The 21,148-nt window shown below is 46.6% G+C and overlaps 1 protein-coding gene across 8 annotated transcripts in view; it reads right to left on the bottom strand.

The window, feature by feature from the left end:
- Positions 1-907: 907 nt before the first annotated feature.
- The window catches only part of LOC110523075 (protein Hook homolog 3), a 75,820-nt gene continuing 55,579 nt past the window's right edge, over positions 908-21,148 (bottom strand). The window contains exons 16-24 of one of the 8 annotated variants that reach the window (XR_005051609.1): positions 19,896-19,983; positions 19,203-19,208; positions 18,060-18,094; positions 17,804-17,886; positions 15,215-15,420; positions 12,393-12,464; positions 5,957-6,099; positions 1,038-1,769; positions 908-967 (exon numbers count right to left, since the gene is read on the bottom strand). Coding sequence is in view for 3 of the 8 variants with exons in the window: in XM_036976584.1 (XP_036832479.1) it covers positions 1,754-1,769; positions 5,957-6,099; positions 12,393-12,464; positions 15,215-15,420; positions 17,804-17,886; positions 18,060-18,094; positions 19,203-19,208; positions 19,896-19,983 (649 nt within the window). In the remaining 5 variants the exon portion in view is untranslated. Of the gene's footprint in view, positions 968-987; positions 1,770-5,881; positions 6,100-12,392; positions 12,465-15,214; positions 15,421-17,803; positions 17,887-18,059; positions 18,095-19,202; positions 19,209-19,895; positions 19,984-21,148 lie in introns of those variants that run through there. The other 7 variants (XR_005051610.1, XR_005051611.1, XM_036976584.1 and 4 more) reach the window with 7 other exon arrangements.

Genomic DNA, 21,148 nt, shown 5'->3' with positions numbered 1-21,148 from the left:
CTAAGTCAATACTGCATATGTTTGTATGAATCTAAGTCAATACTGCATATGTTTGTCAAATAAAAACAGGAATTCATATCAAAGTCATAAAGGCTAGATAGAAGCATGTGATCTCTTCTACCAATACCCTCCACCATTTAGAGAGAGAAACACATCAAGGTTATTATCAGTGAAATAAAGAAGCAGAGCACTCCTTTCATAGAGGTTAAGTCATCAGAACACTTAAACAGAAATACATGGAAACTGAACATCTAGATCTAGACTGAGTGTACAAAACATTAAGAACACCTGCTCTTTCCGTGACATAGAGCCCCCCCCAACTCAACTCTGGAACAGTTTGAATCCGGGTCTGGTTTAGACATGGGACACCAGGGCCTGATTTAGACATGGGACACCGGGGCCTGATTTAGACGTGGGACACCGGGGCCTGATTTAGACGTGGGACACCAGGGCCTGATTTAGACGTGGGACACCAGGGCCTGATTTAGACGTGGGACACCAGGGCCTGATTTAGACGTGGGACACCAGGGCCTGATTTAGACGTGGGACACCAGGGCCTGATTTAGACGTGGGACACCAGGGCCTGATTTAGACGTGGGACACCAGGGCCTGATTTAGACATGGGACACCGGGTAGATGAAGGGGAGGAGACAGGTTACAGAAGGATTTTTAAGCCTTGAGACAATTGAGACATGGATTGTGTCTGTGTACCATTCAGAGGGTGAATGGGCAAGACAACACATTTAAGTTCCTTTGAACAGGGTTTGGTAGTAGGTGCCAGACGCACCGGTTTGTGTCGTGAACTTTAACCCTGCTGGGGTTTTCACACTCAACAGTTTCCCATGTGGATCAAGAATTGTCCACCACCCAAAAGACATCCAGCCAACTTGGAACAACAGTGGGAAGTATTGGAGTTAACATGGGCCAGCATCCCTGTGGAACACTTTCGACACCTTGTAGAGTCCACCTTGTAGAGTCCACCTTGTAGAGTCCACCTTGTAGAGTCCACCTTGTAGAGTCCACCTTGTAGAGTCCACCTTGTAGAGTCCACCTTGTAGAGTCCACCTTGTAGAGTCCAGAGTCTAATGTTTGTACACTCAGTATATACAACGTTTGATTAGAGGATCATGTGATAAATAAATGATGATATTGCTCTTTATCTCTCAGACCCAGTGAAACACAAAGAGAGAGAAGTGAGTGGAACACCCAACAGATACACACCAGGTTTACAGTACAGTAACCATGTATTGCTAGTCGCTTGATCATCGTCATTGTCAAAGTCTACAGAAAACCATCCGGTCACTAAGAATAACACTGTCTTCCATGTAGTCCTCGCTTTGCACCACACATTTAGAACAAGAGGTTTCCATGAAGAATCTTTAAAATGTTTTTTTTGTTTGTTCATCCCCAGCCCTAGCTCCAGCTCTCCCCGTTACCCCACTAGAGACTACTGTTGTTGTCTCAGAGTATGTCATGACGATAGAGGTTCGCAAGCAGATGCAGGTCTGTGAGTGAAGGAGGAGGGGGGGGGGGGTAGGTTAGGGTGGCCTCTGAGAGGGCGGCGCCGTCTGGGTCTGTAGAGAGCCCTCAGCCCCCCCCCCCCCTCAGTCCTGGGCATAATCTGGGCCCGCCCGCCCCGGCCCGTCCTCCGTTAGAGTTGAGGGTTAGTGTTGAATTGATGAAGGGTTATTTTCAGCTCAGCTCATTATTAAGCCATGGTCATGCACCCGCCCATCACCCCTGCCTGCGCTGGTCATGTAATGTCATCACTGTGGAGAGGAGGGAAAAGAGAGGAGAGAGAGAGAGGAGGGAAAAGAGAGAGAGAGGAGGGAGAGGGAGAGGAGGGGAAAGAGAGAGAGAGAAAGAGAGGAGGGAGAGAGGAGGGAAAAGAGAGGAGAGAAAGAGAGAGAGAAAGGAGAGAGAGAGAGAGAAAGGAGAGAGAGAGGAGTCGAGAGAGAGAGAGAGGAGTCGAGAGAGAGAGGAGTCGAGAGAGAGAGAGAGAGAGAGAGAGAGAGAGAGAGAGGAGGCGAGAGAGAGAGAGGAGTCGAGAGAGAGAGAGGAGTCGAGAGAGAGAGAGAGAGAGAGGACAACAACAACCAGTAAGAGGTTTGGTTATAATGATACAGCAGATCATGATTAAAACGGTCTGATAGAGGGTGAATGAAGGAGGGGATCAAAGCCATGAACAGTTCTCAACTACCACAGATCTTTCACCAGAATATAGACACATTTGCTGTGCCACTAGAAACCACTAAACAGCCATGTTGCCGCCCTGTAGGTTTACATCAATCTAGTCCAGGGCTCTCCAACCCTGTTCCTGGAGAGATACCATCCTGTAGGTTTACATATATCTAGACCAGGGCTCTCCAACCCTGTTCCTGGAGAGATACCATTCTGTAGGTTTACATATATCTAGATCAGGGCTCTCCAACCCTGTTCCTGGAGAGATACCATCCTGTAGGTTTACATCTATCTAGTCCAGGACTCTCCAACCCTGTTCCTGGAGAGATACCAAAGTTTATAACCACCTCTCTGTAAAATGTATAATCCTCCTCCCTGAAAAGTTCATAAACCTCCTCCCTGTAAAGTTCATAAACCTCCTCCCTGTAAAGTTTATAATCCTCCTCCCTGTAAAGTTTATAATCCTCCTCCCTGTAAAGTTTATAATCCTCCTCCCTGTAAAGTTTATAATCCTCCTCCCTGTAAAGTTTATAATCCACCTCCCTGTAAAGTTTATAATCCTCCTCCCTGTAACGTTTATAATCCTCTTCCCTGTAAAGTTTATAATCCTCCCCCCTGTAAAGTTTATAACCACCTCCCTGTAAAGTTTATAACCACCTCCCTGTAAAGTTTATAATCCTCCTCCCTGTAAAGTTTATAATCCTCCTCCCTGTAAAGTTTATAACCACCTCCCTGTAAAGTTCATATTCCTCCTCCCTGTAAAGTTTATAATCCTCCTCCCTGTAAAGTTTATAATCCTCCTCCCTGTAAAGTTTATAACCACCTCCCTGTAAAGTTTATAATCCTCCTCCCTGTAAAGTTTATAATCCTCCTCCCTGTAAAGTTTATAACCACCTCCCTGTAAAGTTCATATTCCTCCTCCCTGTAAAGTTTATAATCCTCCTCCCTGTAAAGTTTATAATCCTCCTCCCGGTAAAGTTGATAATCCACCTCCCTGTAAAGTTTATAATCCTCCTCCCTGTAAAGTGTATAATCCTCCTCCCTGTAAAGTTTATAACCACCTCCCTGTAAAGTTTATAATCCTCCTCCCTGTAAAGTTTATAATCCTCCTCCCTTTAAAGTTTATAATCCTCCTCCCTGTAAAGTTTACAATCCTCCTCCCTGTAAAGTTTATAACCACCTCCCTGTAAAGTTTATAATCCTTCTCCCTGTAAAGTTTACAATCCTCCTCCCTGTAAAGTTTATAATCCTCCTCCTTGTAAAGTTGATAATCCACCTCCCTGTAAAGTGTATAATCTTCCTCCCTGTAAAGTTTATAATCCTCCTCCTTGTAAAGTTTATAATATACCTCCTTGTGTGGCAGCAGTGGTTATTTTACGTTTGTATTGCAAACCACTTCAAATGGCTTTTTGCTATGCTATGCATACAACATCATAGCCACTGTTTGACTAGGTCCAGTGCATAGATAGTGGGTATGGACTGTTAGCATGCAGACGGGTTCATATGGGACAGTTACAGCTGTGCATCGTGTTAGTTACTAGTGTGGATCTAGAGGACAAAAAGAGAGGACAGTTTGGTATTTCCTCATGCAACACAGGATAATAGGGAGAGACACTCACTCGTTCACAATAATCAATCAATAAACTATTGATTCATAAATAATCGATAATGACTACTGGTTGATTTGAGAACAGGAGTCTACAGGGGAAGAGGTTTCCCTTCATTTCAGGAGAAACACTTGATCAATATGAATCTTTGTTCTGTTCTGTAAATGCAGTATGTGTATAATTCCTACTCTACTGCTAGTTCCCAGTTTAGTGGAGGCCAACTACAGACTGCACATAAAACAAAGACTGCCTAAAACAGACTACACGTAAAACAAAGATTGCCTAAAACAGACTACACGTAAAACAAAGACTGCCTAAAACAGACTACACGTAAAACAGACTACACGTAAAACAGACTACACGTAAAACAGACTACACATAAAACAGACTACACATAAAACAAAGACTGCCTAAAACAGACTACACGTAAAACAGACTACACGTAAAACAGACTACACGTAAAACAGACTACACGTAAAACAGACTACACGTAAAACAGGCTACACGTAAAACAGACTACACGTAAAACAGACTACACGTAAAACAGGCTACACGTAAAACAGACTACACGTAAAACAGACTACACGTAAAACAGACTACACATAAAACAGACTACACATAAAACAGACTACACGTAAAACAGACTACACGTAAAACAGACTACACGTAAAACAGACTACACGTAAAACAGACTACACGTAAAACAGGCTACGCGTAAAACAGACTACACGTAAAACAGACTACACGTAAAACAGACTACACGTAAAACAAACTACACATAAAACAAAGACTGCCTAAAACAGACTACACGTAAAACAGACTACACGTAAAACAGACTACACGTAAAACAGACTACACATAAAACAGACTACACATAAAACAGACTACACGTAAAACAGACTACACGTAAAACAAAGACTGCCGAAAACAGACTACACGTAAAACAGGCTACACGTAAAACAGACTACACGTAAAACAGACTACACGTAAAACAGACTACACGTAAAACAGACTATACGTAAAACAGACTACACGTAAAACAGACTACACGTAAAACAGACTACACGTAAAACAAAGACTGACTAAAACAGACTACACGTAAAACAGACTACACGTAAAACAGACTACACGTAAAACAGACTACACATAAAACAGACTACACATAAAACAGACTACACGTAAAACAGACTACACGTAAAACAAAGACTGACTAAAACAGACTACACGTAAAACAGACTACACGTAAAACAGACTACACGTAAAACAGACTACACGTAAAACAGACTACACGTAAAACAGGCTACACATAAAACAGACTACACGTAAAACAGACTACACGTAAAACAGACTACACGTAAAACAGACTACACGTAAAACAGACTACACGTAAAACAGACTACACATAAAACAGACTACACATAAAACAGACTACACGTAAAACAGACTACACGTAAAACAGGCTACACATAAAACAGACTACACGTAAAACAGACTACACGTAAAACAGACTACACGTAAAACAGACTACACATAAAACAGACTACACATAAAACAAAGACTGCCTAAGAGACTGAACACACTTAACACATACTATGTACTGTACTGGGTTTAAAGATATCACCTGGTCACAAGCCCTATACATAGTGGATATACCGTCTCCAAAACTAAAGCGCATTCAAGCAATAGATATGAAAATATTCTCTGTGTTTCTTTTCATAAGGGTTAAAATACAACAACAACAACAACAACAACAACAACAACAACATCGCATCTCTACTCTTGTGTTACATAGATAGGAGGATTCCAAACAGAAGTAGATGAACAGAACAGGTAACATCGTTTTACAGAAATGTGCATAATAATTATTGATAATAAATCCAGGTAACCAGATTTAAAAGGAAGACTGAAGGACTGTGGACAGAGAACAAAGGAGCATCAGAGGATTTATCCTGAACCGGTCCAGTGAACACGGGATCACTTAGCTCAGCCGACACCCATACAACTGGACTGTGTGTCCTGATGGACACCTGCACGGGGTCAGGGGTCGGGGGGGGGGGAAAAGGTTCAGGTAGGGGTCAGGGTGCCATGTCTACCTGGCCGTGGTGGTACCTGGCCTGGAAGGGTCGGAGGTCAAAGGTCGGGTTGAAGAGTCACGGCGCCATGTCTACCTGGCGGTGGCGGACTGGGGTCCCGGGTATCCGGGGTAAGAGCGGCGTGTGCTGGTAGCCTGTCTCTGGCGGGCCAGGAAGGACTGTCCGGAACCCGTACTGGCCAGACGGTCCTCTGCTGCCTTCTTCTGTAGAGCCATGCCCTGGGGGGGGGGGAGGGGGGGGTTCATTAAGACACATATTCATTAAAAGATGTTGGTTAAATCCCCTGTGTCTGCTATGTGAGTTTTCTTCTCATTTTTGACTCAAAACTCTGAAGCCAGCACCACTATATTTTGCTTGTTATATCCATGGAGTTTTCATTTCGAGAGGCAGGTAGCCTAGTGGTTAGAGCGTTGGGCCAGTAAACGAAAGGTTGCTGGATCGAATCCTGAGTTGACAAGGTAGAAATCTGTCGTTCTGCCCCTGAACAGGCAGTTAACCCACTGTTCCTAGACCAGTTAACCCACTGTTCCTAGGCCAGTTAACCCACTGTTCCTAGACCAGTTAACCCACTGTTCCTAGACCAGTTAACCCACTGTTCCTAGACCAGTTAACCCACTGTTCCTAGACCAGTTAACCCACTGTTCCTAGGCCATCACTGTAAATAAGTATTTGTTCTTAACTGACTTGCCTGTTAAAATAAAGGTTAAAAAAAATAATAATTAAAGTGGCATAGGAAATCCTACAGCGCCCTCTAGTGTTTGACAGGAGTAACAACATATCATATTTTATTTTTATAACTAACCCAAGAAAGACAGCCTGTCGTTTCTAAGGGGAGCAAAGTAATCGTAGTGGGCAGAACAAGCAAGGAGGAGGGCAGAGCCAAGCACGAACTAGCGAGATCCTATTGGCGCGTTCTAGCATATATTTGCATATTTCTGTTATGGAACGCCTACTCTGTGAAGTGCGCGTGTGCAATAACTCAATTCGCCCTTGAACACCTTGTAAACAATTCAATTTATTGAAACTTTTTTAGTCCACTCTGTTCGTAACAGATTGAAGTTTTGGGAACAGAAAACTGTATGGAGATTAAATGTTACATGAGAAAATTTGCAGAATGTCGGCGAAAATCCATCTAACTCAATCTTATCCCACTGCCGGCCACTGGGCTTCCTCTCATCACCATATTTGGTAGTGAAATTTCAAAACGGATGCTTCACATAATTTAGACATCTGGTGAAACATGATGGCTCTTTGTTCCATCTGTGGTAATACAGTCTGGGATAAATATGTACCATGTTGTAGCAGGCCGACACTATGGGTGTTTCTTAATATACTACCGTGCCCCGAGCACGGGATGGTAGGCTTCATGAGTACAAATCAAAGTATGCGAAACGGATCACGGACTCCGCTTGGACACATTTTGAAGGATGCAACAAGCTTCAGCGAAATGTATGGACAGAAATATGAGGCAACCACGTAAGAAATCAAATGTAAAATGTCTTGAAATCAACGGCGGCCATTATTTGAGCTGAAGCGAGAGAAAATACACTCCGACTTCAGAATTAAATGTTGCCTATTTTCATCTCCATATGTTGCCTGACTACAATATTTTGTAGGGGGAGTGCTGCTCAGCGTGAGGTAATACAGTAGGGGGAGTGCTGCTCAGCGTGAGGTAATACAGTAGGGGGAGTGCTGCTCAGCGTGAGGTAATACAGTAGGGGGAGTGCTGCTCAGCGTGAGGTAATACAGTAGGGGGAGTGCTGCTCAGCGTGAGGTAATACAGTAGGGGGAGTGCTGCTCAGCGTGAGGTAATACAGTAGGGGGAGTGCTGCTCAGTGTGAGGTAATACAGTAGGGGGAGTGCTGCTCAGCGTGAGGTAATACAGTAGGGGGAGTGATGCTCAGCGTGAGGTAATACAGTAGGGGGAGTGCTGCTCAGTGTGAGGTAATACAGTAGGGGGAGTGGGAGGTAATACAGTAGGGGGAGTGCTGCTCAGCGTGAGGTAATACAGTAGGGGAAGTGCTGCTCAACGTGAGGTAATACAGTAGGGGGAGTGCTGCTCAGCGTGAGGTAATACAGTAGGGGGGAGTGCTGCTCAGCGTGAGGTAACACAGTAGGGGGAGTGCTGCTCAGCGTGAGGTAACACAGTAGGGGGAGTGCTGCTCAGCGTGAGGTAACACAGTAGGGGGAGTGCTGCTCAGCGTGAGGTAATACAGTAGGGGGGAGTGCTGCTCAGCGTGAGGTAACACAGTAGGGGGAGTGCTGCTCAGCGTGAGGTAATACAGTAGGGGGGAGTGCTGCTCAGCGTGAGGTAATACAGTAGGGGGAGTGCTGCTCAGCGTGAGGTAATACAGTAGGGGGAGTGCTGCTCAGTGTGAGGTAATACAGTACGGGGAGTGGGAGGTAATCCAGCAGGGGGAGTGCTGCTCAGCGTGAGGTAATACAGTAGGGGAAGTGCTGCTCAACGTGAGGTAATACAGTAGGGGGAGTGCTGCTCAGCGTGAGGTAATACAGTAGGGGGAGTGCTGCTCAGCGTGAGGTAATACAGTAGGGGAAGTGCTGCTCAACGTGAGGTAAAACAGTAGGGGGAGTGCTGCTCAGCGTGAGGTAATACAGTAGGGGGAGTGCTGCTCAGCGTGAGGTAATACAGTAGGGGGAGTGCTGCTCAGCGTGAGGTAATACAGTAGGGGGAGTGCTGCTCAGCATGAGGTAATACAGTAGGGGGAGTGCTGCTCAGCATGAGGTAATACAGTAGGGGGGAGTGCTGCTCAGCGTGAGGTAATACAGTAGGGGGAGTGCTGCTCAGCGTGAGGTAATACAGTAGGGGGAGTGCTGCTCAGCGTGAGGTAATACAGTAGGGGAAGTGCTGCTCAACGTGAGGTAATACAGTAGGGGGAGTGCTGCTCAGCGTGAGGTAATACAGTAGGGGGAGTGCTGCTCAGCGTGAGGTAATACAGTAGGGGAAGTGCTGCTCAACGTGAGGTAAAACAGTAGGGGGAGTGCTGCTCAGCGTGAGGTAATACAGTAGGGGGAGTGCTGCTCAGCGTGAGGTAATACAGTAGGGGGAGTGCTGCTCAGCGTGAGGTAATACAGTAGGGGGAGTGCTGCTCAGCATGAGGTAATACAGTAGGGGGAGTGCTGCTCAGTGTGAGGTAATACAGTAGGGGGAGTGATGCTCAGCGTGAGGTAATACAGTAGGGGGAGGTGCAGCGTGAGGTAATACAGTAGGGGGAGTGCTGCTCAGCGTGAGGTAATACAGTAGGGGGAGTGATGCTCAGCGTGAGGTAATACAGTAGGGGGAGGTGCAGCGTGAGGTAATACAGTAGGGGGAGTGCTGCTCAGCGTGAGGTAATACAGTAGGGGGAGTGATGCTCAGCGTGAGGTAATACAGTAGGGGGGAGTGCTGCTCAGCGTGAGGTAATACAGTAGGGGTAGTGCTGCTCAGCGTGAGGTAATACAGTAGGGGGAGTGCTGCTCAGCGTGAGGTAATACAGTAGGGGGAGTACTGCTCAGCGTGAGGTAATACAGTAGGGGGGGTGCTGCTCAGCGTGAGGTAATACAGTAGTGGGAGTGCTGCTCAGCGTGAGGTAATACAGTAGTGGGAGTGCTGCTCAGCGTGAGGTAATACAGTAGGGGGAGTGCTGCTCAGCATGAGGTAATACAGTAGGGGGAGTGCTGCTCAGCGTGAGGTAATACAGTAGGGGGAGTGCTGCTCAGAGTGAGGTAATACAGTAGGGGGAGTGCTGCTCAGCGTGAGGTAATACAGTAGGGGGGAGTGCTGAGGTAATACAGTAGGGGGGAGTGCTGCTCAGCGTGAGGTAATACAGTAGGAGTGCTGCTGCTCAGCGTGAGGTAATACAGTAGGGGGAGTGCTGCTCAGCGTGAGGTAATACAGTAGGGGGAGTGCTGCTCAGCGTGAGGTAATACAGTAGGGGGAGTGGGAGGTAATACAGTAGGGGGAGTGCTGCTCAGCGTGAGGTAATACAGTAGGGGGAGTGCTGCTCAGTGTGAGGTAATACAGTAGGGGGAGTGGGAGGTAATACAGTAGGGGGAGTGCTGCTCAGCGTGAGGTAATACAGTAGGGGGAGTGCTGCTCAGCGTGAGGTAATACAGTAGGGGGAGTGGGAGGTAATACAGTAGGGGGAGTGCTGCTCAGCGTGAGGTAATACAGTAGGGGGAGTGCTGCTCAGCGTGAGGTAATACAGTAGGGGGAGTGCTGCTCAGTGTGAGGTAATACAGTAGGGGGAGTGGGAGGTAATACAGTAGGGGGAGTGCTGCTCAGTGTGAGGTAATACAGTAGGGGGAGTGCTGCTCAGCGTGAGGTAATACAGTAGAGGGAGTGCTGCTCAGCGTGAGGTAATACAGTAGGGGGAGTGCTGCTCAGCGTGAGGTAATACAGTAGGGGGAGTGCTGCTCAGCGTGAGGTAATACAGTAGGGGGAGGTGCAGCGTGAGGTAATACAGTAGGGGGAGTGCTGCTCAGAGTGAGGTAATACAGTAGGGGGAGTGCTGCTCAGCGTGAGGTAATACAGTAGGGGGAGTGCTGCTCAGCGTGAGGTAATACAGTAGGGGGAGTGCTGCTCAGTGTGAGGTAATACAGTAGGGGGAGTGCTGCTCAGCGTGAGGTAATACAGTAGAGGGAGTGCCGCTCAGCGTGAGGTAATACAGTAGGGGGAGTGCTGCTCAGCGTGAGGTAATACAGTAGGGGGAGGTGCAGCGTGAGGTAATACAGTAGGGGGAGTGCTGCTCAGAGTGAGGTAATACAGTAGGGGGAGTGCTGCTCAGCGTGAGGTAATACAGTAGGGGGAGTGCTGCTCAGCGTGAGGTAATACAGTAGGGGGAGTGCTGCTCAGCGTGAGGTAATACAGTAGGGGGAGTGCTGCTCAGCGTGAGGTAATACAGTAGGGGGAGTGCTGCTCAGCGTGAGGTAATACAGTAGGGGGAGTGCTGAGGTAACACAGTAGGGGGAGTGCTGCTCAGCGTGAGGTAATACAGTAGGGGGAGTGCTGCTCAGCGTGAGGTAATACAGTAGGGGAAGTGCTGCTCAGCGTGAGGTAATACAGTAGGGGGAGTGCTGCTCAGCGTGAGGTAATACAGTAGGGGGAGTGCTGAGGTAACACAGTAGGGGGAGTGCTGCTCAGCGTGAGGTAATACAGTAGGGGGAGTGCTGCTCAGCGTGAGGTAATACAGTAGGGGGAGTGCTGCTCAGCGTGAGGTAATACAGTAGGGGGAGTGCTGCTCAGTGTGAGGTAATACAGTAGGGGGAGTGCTGCTCAGCGTGAGGTAATACAGTAGGGGGAGTGCTGCTCAGCGTGAGGTAATACAGTAGGGGGAGTGCTGCTCAGCGTGAGGTAATACAGTAGAGGGAGTGCTGCTCAGCGTGAGGTAATACAGTAGGGGGAGTGCTGCTCAGCGTGAGGTAATACAGTAGGGGGAGGTGCAGCGTGAGGTAATACAGTAGGGGGAGTGCTGCTCAGAGTGAGGTAATACAGTAGGGGGAGTGCTGCTCAGCGTGAGGTAATACAGTAGGGGGAGTGCTGCTCAGCGTGAGGTAATACAGTAGGGGGAGTGCTGCTCAGTGTGAGGTAATACAGTAGGGGGAGTGCTGCTCAGCGTGAGGTAATACAGTAGAGGGAGTGCCGCTCAGCGTGAGGTAATACAGTAGGGGGAGTGCTGCTCAGCGTGAGGTAATACAGTAGGGGGAGGTGCAGCGTGAGGTAATACAGTAGGGGGAGTGCTGCTCAGAGTGAGGTAATACAGTAGGGGGAGTGCTGCTCAGCGTGAGGTAATACAGTAGGGGGAGTGCTGCTCAGCGTGAGGTAATACAGTAGGGGGAGTGCTGCTCAGCGTGAGGTAATACAGTAGGGGGAGTGCTGCTCAGCGTGAGGTAATACAGTAGGGGGAGTGCTGCTCAGCGTGAGGTAATACAGTAGGGGGAGTGCTGAGGTAACACAGTAGGGGGAGTGCTGCTCAGCGTGAGGTAATACAGTAGGGGGAGTGCTGCTCAGCGTGAGGTAATACAGTAGGGGAAGTGCTGCTCAGCGTGAGGTAATACAGTAGGGGGAGTGCTGCTCAGCGTGAGGTAATACAGTAGGGGGAGTGCTGAGGTAACACAGTAGGGGGAGTGCTGCTCAGCGTGAGGTAATACAGTAGGGGGAGTGCTGCTCAGCGTGAGGTAATACAGTAGGGGGAGTGCTGCTCAGCGTGAGGTAATACAGTAGGGGGAGTGCTGCTCAGCGTGAGGTAATACAGTAGGGGGAGTGCTGCTCAGCGTGAGGTAATACAGTAGGGGGAGTGCTGCTCAGCGTGAGGTAATACAGTAGGGGGAGTGCTTCTCTAATGTAATGTTATATGCGTTCTCCACACTCTCGTACTCAAGAGAACGTCCTGGGAGAATGCACTCGTAGCACGAGAGTGTGGAGAACGGTAGTATGTATATTGAGGAAACAGCAACCCGATGAGTACGATGACTAACATGTAATACAGTGCTGGTACAATATAACGAAACACACCATGTTGTACCAGGCAGACACTATGAGTTTCTCCTCCTGGTCTCTCTGAGCCTTGGTCTTGTCGTAGTCTTTCTGTAGAGGGAGATCAACAGAGGAACAGTAGGTTAGTAAACGAGTCTGAGTACAGCGACATTGAGGGTAAATGTAGTAATGTGTCAGTATCAGATCTGGGATAATTATAGTTTTAACTATTTCTTATGGAAAGTGACTCATTTCTGGGTTAGGTCACTCCACATGTATAGCAAATCATTACTTTGGAGGTGAATACAATTGTTTGAATACAGATCCCCAAAAAATGACAACTTTAAAAAAACAACATTTGAACACAGATCTTAGAAAGTGACTACTTTTAAGAAACAATTGGATTGGCTGTCTACTACTAATGATAGGGCTGTATCTACATGGATTGGCTGTCTACTACTAATGACAGGGCTGTATCTACATGGATTGGCTGTCTACTACTAATGACAGGGCTGTATCTACATGTTGGATTGGCTGTCTACTACTAATGACAGGGCTGTATCTACATGTTGGATTGGCTGTCTACTACTAATGACAGGGCTGTATCTACATGGATTGGCTGTCTACTACTAATGACAGGGCTGTATCTACATGTTGGATTGGCTGTCTACTACTAATGACAGGGCTGTATCTACATGGATTGGCTGTCTACTACTAATGACAGGGCTGTATCTACATGGATTGGCTGTCTACTACTAATGACAGGGCTGTATCTACATGTTGGATTGGCTGTCTACTACTAATGACAGGGCTGTATCTACATGGATTGGCTGTCTACTACTAATGACAGGGCTGTATCTACATGGATTGGCTGTCTACTACTAATGACAGGGCTGTATCTACATGGATTGGCTGTCTACTACTAATGACAGGGCTGTATCTACATGTTGGATTGGCTGTCTACTACTAATGACAGGGCTGTATCTACATGTTGGATTGGCTGTCTACTACTAATGACAGGGCTGTATCTACATGTTGGATTGGCTGTCTACTACTAATGACAGGGCTGTATCTACATGGATTGGCTGTCTACTACTAATGACAGGGCTGTATCAACATGTTGGATTGGCTGTCTACTACTAAAGACAGGGCTGTATCTACATGTTGGATTGGCTGTCTACTACTACATGTTGGATTGCATCCTAACCCTAACCCCTCCTCCTCCATCCTAACCCTAACCCCTCCCCCATCCTAACCCCTCCTCCATCCTAACCCCTCCTCCACCCTAACCCCTCCTCCATCCACTCCCCAACCCCTCCTCCATCCTAACCCTAACCCCTCCTCCATCCACTCCCCAACCCTAACCCCTCCTCCATCCTAACCCTAAACCCTCCTCCATCCTAACCCCTCCCCCATCTTAACCCCTCCTCCATCCACTCCCCAACCCTAGCCCCTCCTCCATCCTAAACCCTCCTCCATCCACTCCCCAACCCTAACCCCTCCTCCATCCACTCCACTCCCCAACCCTAACCCTTCCTCCATCCACTCCCCAACCCCTCCTCCATCCTAACCCTTCCTCCATCCTAACCCCTCCTCCATCCACTCCCAAACCTTAACCCCTCCTCCATGCTAACCCTTCCTCAATCCTAACCCCTCCTCCATCCACTCCTCCATCCTAACCCTTCCTCCATCCTAACACCTCCTCTATCCACTCCCCAACCCTTCCTCCATCCTAACCCTTCCTCCATCCTAACGCCTCCTCTATCCACTCCCCGACCCCTCCTCCATCCTAACCCTTCCTCCATCCTAACCCCTCCTCCATCCACTCCCCAACCCCCTCCTCCATCCATCCCCTCCCCAACCCCCTCCTCCATCCCCTCCCCAACTCTAACCACCTCCTCCATCCCCTCCCCAACTCTAACCACCTCCTCCATCCCCTCCCCAACCCCCTCCTCCATCCCCTCCCCAACTCTAACCACCTCCTCCATCCCCTCCCCATCTCTAACCACCTCCTCCATCCCCTCCCCAACCCCCTCCTCCATCCCCTCCCCAACACCCTCCTCCATCCCCTCCCCAACTCTAACCCCCTCCTCCATCCCCTCCCCAACCCCTCCTCCATCCCCTCCCCAACTCTAACCACCTCCTCCATCCCCTCCCCAACCAGCTCCTCCATCCCCTCCCCAACTCTAACCACCTCCTCCATCCCCTCCCCAACTCTAACCACCTCCTCCATCCCCTCCCCAACTCTAACCACCTCCTCCATCCCCTCCCCAACCCCCTCCTCCATCCCCTCCCCAACCCCCTCCTCCATCCCCTCCCCAACCCCCTCCTCCATCCCCTCCCCAACCCCTCCTCCATCCCCTCCCCAACTCTAACCACCTCCTCCATCCCCTCCCCAACCCCCTCCTCCATCCCCTCCCCAACTCTAACCACCTCCTCCATCCCCTCCCCAACTCTAACCACCTCCTCCATCCCCTCCCCAACCCCATCCTCCATCCCCTCCCCAACCCCATCCTCCATCCCCTGCCCAACTCTAACCACCTCCTCCATCCCCTCCCCAACTCTAACCACCTCCTCCATCCCCTCCCCAACTCTAACCACCTCCTCCATCCCCTCCTCCATCCCCTCCCCAACTCTAACCACCTCCTCCATCCCCTCCCCAACCCCCTCCTCCATCCCCTCCCCAACTCTAACCACCTCCTCCATCCCCTCCCCAACCCCCTCCTCCATCCCCTCCCCAACTCTAACCACCTCCTCCATCCCCTCCCCAACCCTAACCTCTCCTCCATCCCCTCCCCATGCCCAAACCTAACACTACCTCCTACATCCTAACCCCTAAACCATAACCCAGCCCCTGGTACCTCTAGAGAGTGCAGCATCCTTTCCCTCTCCTGCAGCTGGTTCTTCAGGGTCTGGACCTCTGGTGCCGAGCCCTGGTTCTGCTTAGGATCCAGGGTCCGGATAACACTCTTAGCCTTCTCCAGGTACTTCTTATATCTGTCCTCCATCTGCTTCATGTCTTCATCCTTCTTCTTTAACGCCTCTTCCAGTTCCTCTACTTTCTGGGCTGGAAAGAGAGACAAAACAAAACACCAAAGAGTTACACAAAGTTCATAGAAATGAAAGGAAAGGGAAAGGGTTGAGAACGTACAGCTAAGTAACCTTGGGATAAAAGCATCTGCGAAAATCCACATTTTTATATATTTGTTCTCACCCACAATCATACATTAGCCCTTGTCATCACAGGCGAGCTTGTCATCTCTGACCTCACTGAAACCTGATGATACACCAGGTCCACCTGCTACTGAAACCTGATGTTACACCAGGTCCACCTGCTACTGAAACCTGATGTTACACCAGGTCCACCTGCTACTGAAACCTGATGTTACACCGGGTCCACCTGCTACTGAAACCTGATGTTACACCAGGTCCACCTGCTACTGAAATCTTGTTCCTCCACTCTCAGACATTTTATAACGGAACTGATCAACAAGTCAACAAACATCTAGTCAAACTTGACCTCCAATGACCTCTGAGACTGTCCAATCCGGTTTCAGGCCTAACCACAGTACAGAAACAGCCCTCGTCAGAGGTGTAAACCCCTTCCTCATGTCAACTGACAGTGGACTCCCGAACATCCTCGTCCTCAGTTCCGCCATCGACATCCTCCTGGATTGACAGTACTGTCATTAAACTGGTTCACCAGTTTACCAACAGCACACAATATGTTGCCATAGGAAATGCCAAGTCAGAACCCACCACAATTACCTGTGGTGTCCCTCAAGACTCCGTCTTAGGTCCAATCCTACTCATAATCTACACGTTCCCCCTTGGTCTCCTAATCATTTAACACAGCATCCACTTCTACTGCTACGCTGACGACAAACAGATCTACATAAAAACCACCCTGCACTTCCTCTCGTCCATTAACACCCTCACCAGCTGTCTGGATGACATCAAGGCCTGGATGTCAAACAACCTCCAGCAACTCAACAACAGCTTGTGCAGAACAGCGCTGCCAGGGTCCTCACAGGAACCCAGAAGTCTAACCACATCACGCCCCTTCGAGCCTCTCTCCACTGGCTGCCCACCATATTCAGAATCAACTTCCTGTTAGTCTTCAAAACTCTCAATGCCTCTGGTCCCCAATACCTCAGTGAACTCCTCAGGACGAAACAGTCTTCCCGGTCACTCTGGTCAAATGATCAAAGACTCTAAAGACATGCTTAAAAACAATGGGTGACCGAGCATTCTGCTGTCTCGGCCCCTTGCCCTGGAATGAACTCAATGCCTTTAAGTCTGAGCTCAAGAAACACTTCTTAAAACTGTCTTTCACTTAATGTGATCTATGATGTGGTGTATGTTGGTATATGTTGCTATAGTTTAGAGTTCTATTGGTCTTCTACTAGAGAGTTCTATTGGCCTTCTACTACAGTTTAGAGTTCTATTGGTCTTCTACTAGAGCTCTATTGGTCTTCTACTAGAGTTATATTGGTCTTCTACTAGAGTTTAGAGTTCTATTGGTCTTCTACTACAGAGTTCTATTGGTCTTCTACTACATAATTATATTGGTCTTCTATTAGAGTTCTATTGGTCTTCTACTACAGAGTTCTATTGGTCTTCCACTACAGAGTTATATTGGTCTTCTACTACAGAGTTCTATTGGTCTTCTACTACAGAGTTCTATTGGTCTTCTACTAGAGTTTAGAGTTCTATTGGTCTTCTACTAGAGTTCTATTGGTCTTCTACTAGAGTTCTATTGGTCTTCTACTAGAGTTATATTGGTCTTCTACTACATAATTATATTGGTCTTCTATTAGAGTTCTATTGGTCTTCTACTAGAGTTCAGAGTTCTATTGGTCTTCTACTATAGTTTAGAGTTCTATTGGTCTTCTACTACAGAGTTCTATTGGTCTTCTACTACAGAGTTCTATTGGTCTTCTACTACAGAGTTCTATTGGTCTTCTACTACAGAGTTCTATTGGTCTTCTACTACAGAGTTCTATTGGTCTTCTACTACAGAGTTCTATTGGTCTTCTACTACAGAGTTCTATTGGTCTTCTACTAGAGTTCTATTGGTCTTCTACTAGAGTTCTATTGGTCTTCTACTAGAGTTCTATTGGTCTTCTACTAGAGTTCTATTGGTCTTCTACTAGAGTTCTATTGGTCTTCTACTAGAGTTCTATTGGTCTTCTACTAGAGTTCTATTGGTCTTCTACTACAGAGTTCTATTGGTCTTCTACTACAGAGTTCTATTGGTCTTCTACTACAGAGTTCTATTGGTCTTCTACTACAGAGTTTTATTGGTCTTCTACTACAGAGTTCTATTGGTCTTCTACTAGAGTTCTATTGGTCTTCTACTAGAGTTCTATTGGTCTTCTACTAGAGTTTATTATTATTATATATTTAAATTAACAAGTTCAATGAGAAGTAATAAATGAATAACTTACAACTAGAGGTGTACTTGGGCTCCAAGTCATCGATGTGCGCACACTTCTTCTGCAGTTCACTGTTCACTTCCCGTAACTTCTCCCTTTTAGAGAACACAACATCAGCAACAGACAGTCAGGAAACGCCACAATCGGTCAGGGCGTCACAAACAAGCATCATCTTCAATCCATCTGACCAAACTTGCAAACGTCCAATCTTAATTTAACAAAAATAAATAAAAAATAACATTTCACAATAGATAAAAACGTTACTTACATGTGAGCATCATTTTTCTTCTTCAGAATGATTGACTTTAAAAAACAAAAACATAAATAAAAACAATGTTGGTTGCAGTAATTTCATCAGAGGGCGTTGTAAAAGCAGCAATGATATCATGTAGGCCTATGGGTTGGTGAATGTTCCCTTTTCTGATTCACAACGAGATAAACACATTGAGATAAATTACATCTCATCACATCGGATGGCTTGGAATTACGTTGCGACATATTTGATGTTGCCATATTGATTTCCAGGTTTTGATTACCGTGAAGAAAATGAAAGAGTCCTGGACATTATAATGTATTTTCCTTACATTTCTAAAAATGAATGAATGAATGTACAGATTAAGCAGTTAAGATTGATACCTCATGTGGTATGACATAAGAGTGTAGCTCGGAAACAAAGCTTCTATAGAGACTAGAGGCACCCTGATTTACATCGAGACCACCAGAAGGGACTGTAGATTGAAAAGGCACTTCTTAAAAAGGGCCGTTATCTACTTCCCCAGAGTCCGATGAACTCCCGGATAACATTCATGTCTCTGCGTGCAGTTTTGAAGGAAGTTGCTGACTAGCACTAGAGCAATCGCTAACTAGCATTAGCACAATGACTGGAAGTCTATGGGCATCTGCTGGCATGATAGCAGATACCTATAAACTTCCAGTCATTGCGCTAACGCTAGTTAGCGTTGGCTCACAAAACTACCTCTAACTTCCTTCTTGCTGGACACCGAGACATAAAACGGTACCCACGAGTCCATCTGGGCTTCCCAGTTGCGCCGTGGTCTAAGGCAACTCAGTGCTAGAGGCGTCACTGCAGACCCTGGTTCAATTCCAGGCTGTACCACAACCGGGCCGTGATTGGGAGTCCCATAGGGCCGCGTACAACTGGCTCAGCGTCGTCCGGGGCAGGCCGTCATTGTAAAAAATGATTTGTTCTATAACTGACTCTGCTAGTTAAATAAAGGTTATATAAAAAATACAAATCTGACTCTGGGGAAGTAAATAAATAGGATCACTGCCAAAAATCCTGAAGTATTTAAGCACTAATATAACTATAATAGAATGAAACTATTACACATTGTCAGCGAGCAGCGAAGTAAGGCGTCTAAACTAGGACTGATCTCCAAGCTATACTTACAATCGCCTGAGTGGGGAAGCAGAATTAAAGAGAAAACAGAGACGATTTAATGCAGGACAGACACACAGAGAAGAGGAGAGGAGAGACAGAGAGACCGAAAGAGAGAGAGAAGCATTTCAGTTAGGTCAGTCATGCAGTGAGGAGAGACAGACAGGACAACGGACTGAAAAACGGGCGTTTAACATCGTCACAAACATATCATTCCTCCTGACGATGTCCTGGCGGAGAGAGAGACATGAGCCGCTATACAGATGACCTGACCTTTAGCCTCCTAACAGGATAGGCTGGCAGGACAACCAACCAATGACTTCCCAACGCTACAACATGAGTAAGACAACAAACAGAACACACACCACAACAACAACACATACCACAACACAGTGTTAGAATGTTAGTGACAAATGACAACACATCCAGGCAGTTTACGAGTTGTTCTGACGTATGAGGACAATGAAACAGACTAGTATTGCTTTATTTTGCTGTATCAGTAAAGGTAAAAAAGCCAGGTAAGAGAACGACAACGAACCGACGTGACAACGAGAATAAGCCCTCCTCATCGGGTTCTAACGTTAACAGCCCCATAGCACGACAGGATGTTGTGGGTTCTGTCGTTTCCAGTTTGCTTAATAAGCGCTCTGACAGTTGTAAGATCAGGGAGTTAATCTGATCTGAGATCAGGTTAGTGGTACTCACATCGTCTGCTTTGGAGCCCTGTTCCTGAAGACTCCTCTGCAGCTCCTCCACCTGACTTTGACCCTCGATCAGTCTCTGGTTCACCAGTCTGGAACACACACAGTCACCATGTTTGTTTGTTTGTTTGTTTAACTACACTTAACACCAGAAGACCCCACTAGAATAGTAAACGAACAACAATTTGACCAGCTGGGGACATGTTGTTAATGCCCACAAGGTCAAATGCTGTATCTAGGGGGTTTAGGGTTAAGGTTAGAAATAGTGTTAGGGTTAGAATTAGGTTTAGGATTAAGGTTAGAATTAGGTTTAGGATTAAGGTTAGAATTAGGTTTAGGATTAAGGCTAGAATTAGGTTTAGGAATAAGGTTAGAATTAGTGTTGGGGTTAGAAATAGGTTTAGGATTAAGGTTAGAATTAGGTTTAGGAATAAGGTTAGAATTAGTGTTGGGGTTAGAAATAGGTTTAGGATTAAGGTTAGAATTAGTGTTGGGGTTAGAATTAGGTTTAGGATTAAGGTTAGAATTAGTGTTGGGGTTAGAATTAGGTTTAGGATTAAGGTTAGAATTAGTGTTGGGGTTAGAATTAGGTTTAGGATTAAGGTTAGAATTAGTGTTGGGGTTAGAATTAGGTTTAGGATTAAGGTTAGAATTAGTGTTGGGGTTAGAATTAGGTTTAGGATTAAGGTTAGAATTAGTGTTGGGGTTAGAATTAGGTTTAGGATTAAGGTTAGAATTACTGTTTGGGTTAGAATTAGGTTTAGGATTAAGGTTAGAATTAGTGTTTGGGTTAGGTTTAGGATCTAGGGTTAGTTTTAGGGTTAGGCTTAGGTTTAGGGTTTTCAGGTTAAGGTTAGGGTTAGGGTTAGGGTTAAGGTTAGGGAAAATAGGATTTTGTTCTTCTATCCGCGTGGGGACCTGCAATCTACAAAGGTCGTGTTTGGGGTTTAGGAAAAATAAAATTTTTAATGGAATAGAAGAACAAGCGTGTGTCTGTGTATTGTGTGTGTGTGTGTGTGTGTGTATTGTGTGTCTGTGTGTATTGTGTGTCTGTGTGTATTGTGTGTCTGTGTGGCGTGTGTCTGTATAGTGTGTAGTGTGTAGTGTATAGTGTATAGTGTGTAGTGTGTAGTGTATAGTGTATAGTGTGTAGTGTATAGTGTATAGTGTGTAGTGTATAGTGTGTAGTGTGTAGAGTATAGTGTATAGTGTGTAGTGTATAGTGTGTAGTGTGTGTAGTGTATAGTGTGTAGTGTG

This window comes from Oncorhynchus mykiss, chromosome 5 (genome assembly GCF_013265735.2).
Source record: "Oncorhynchus mykiss isolate Arlee chromosome 5, USDA_OmykA_1.1, whole genome shotgun sequence".
NCBI classification, from domain to species: domain Eukaryota; kingdom Metazoa; phylum Chordata; class Actinopteri; order Salmoniformes; family Salmonidae; genus Oncorhynchus; species Oncorhynchus mykiss.
Note: the sequence above shows the minus strand (reverse complement) of the source record. Positions and strands in the feature narration are given on the sequence as shown.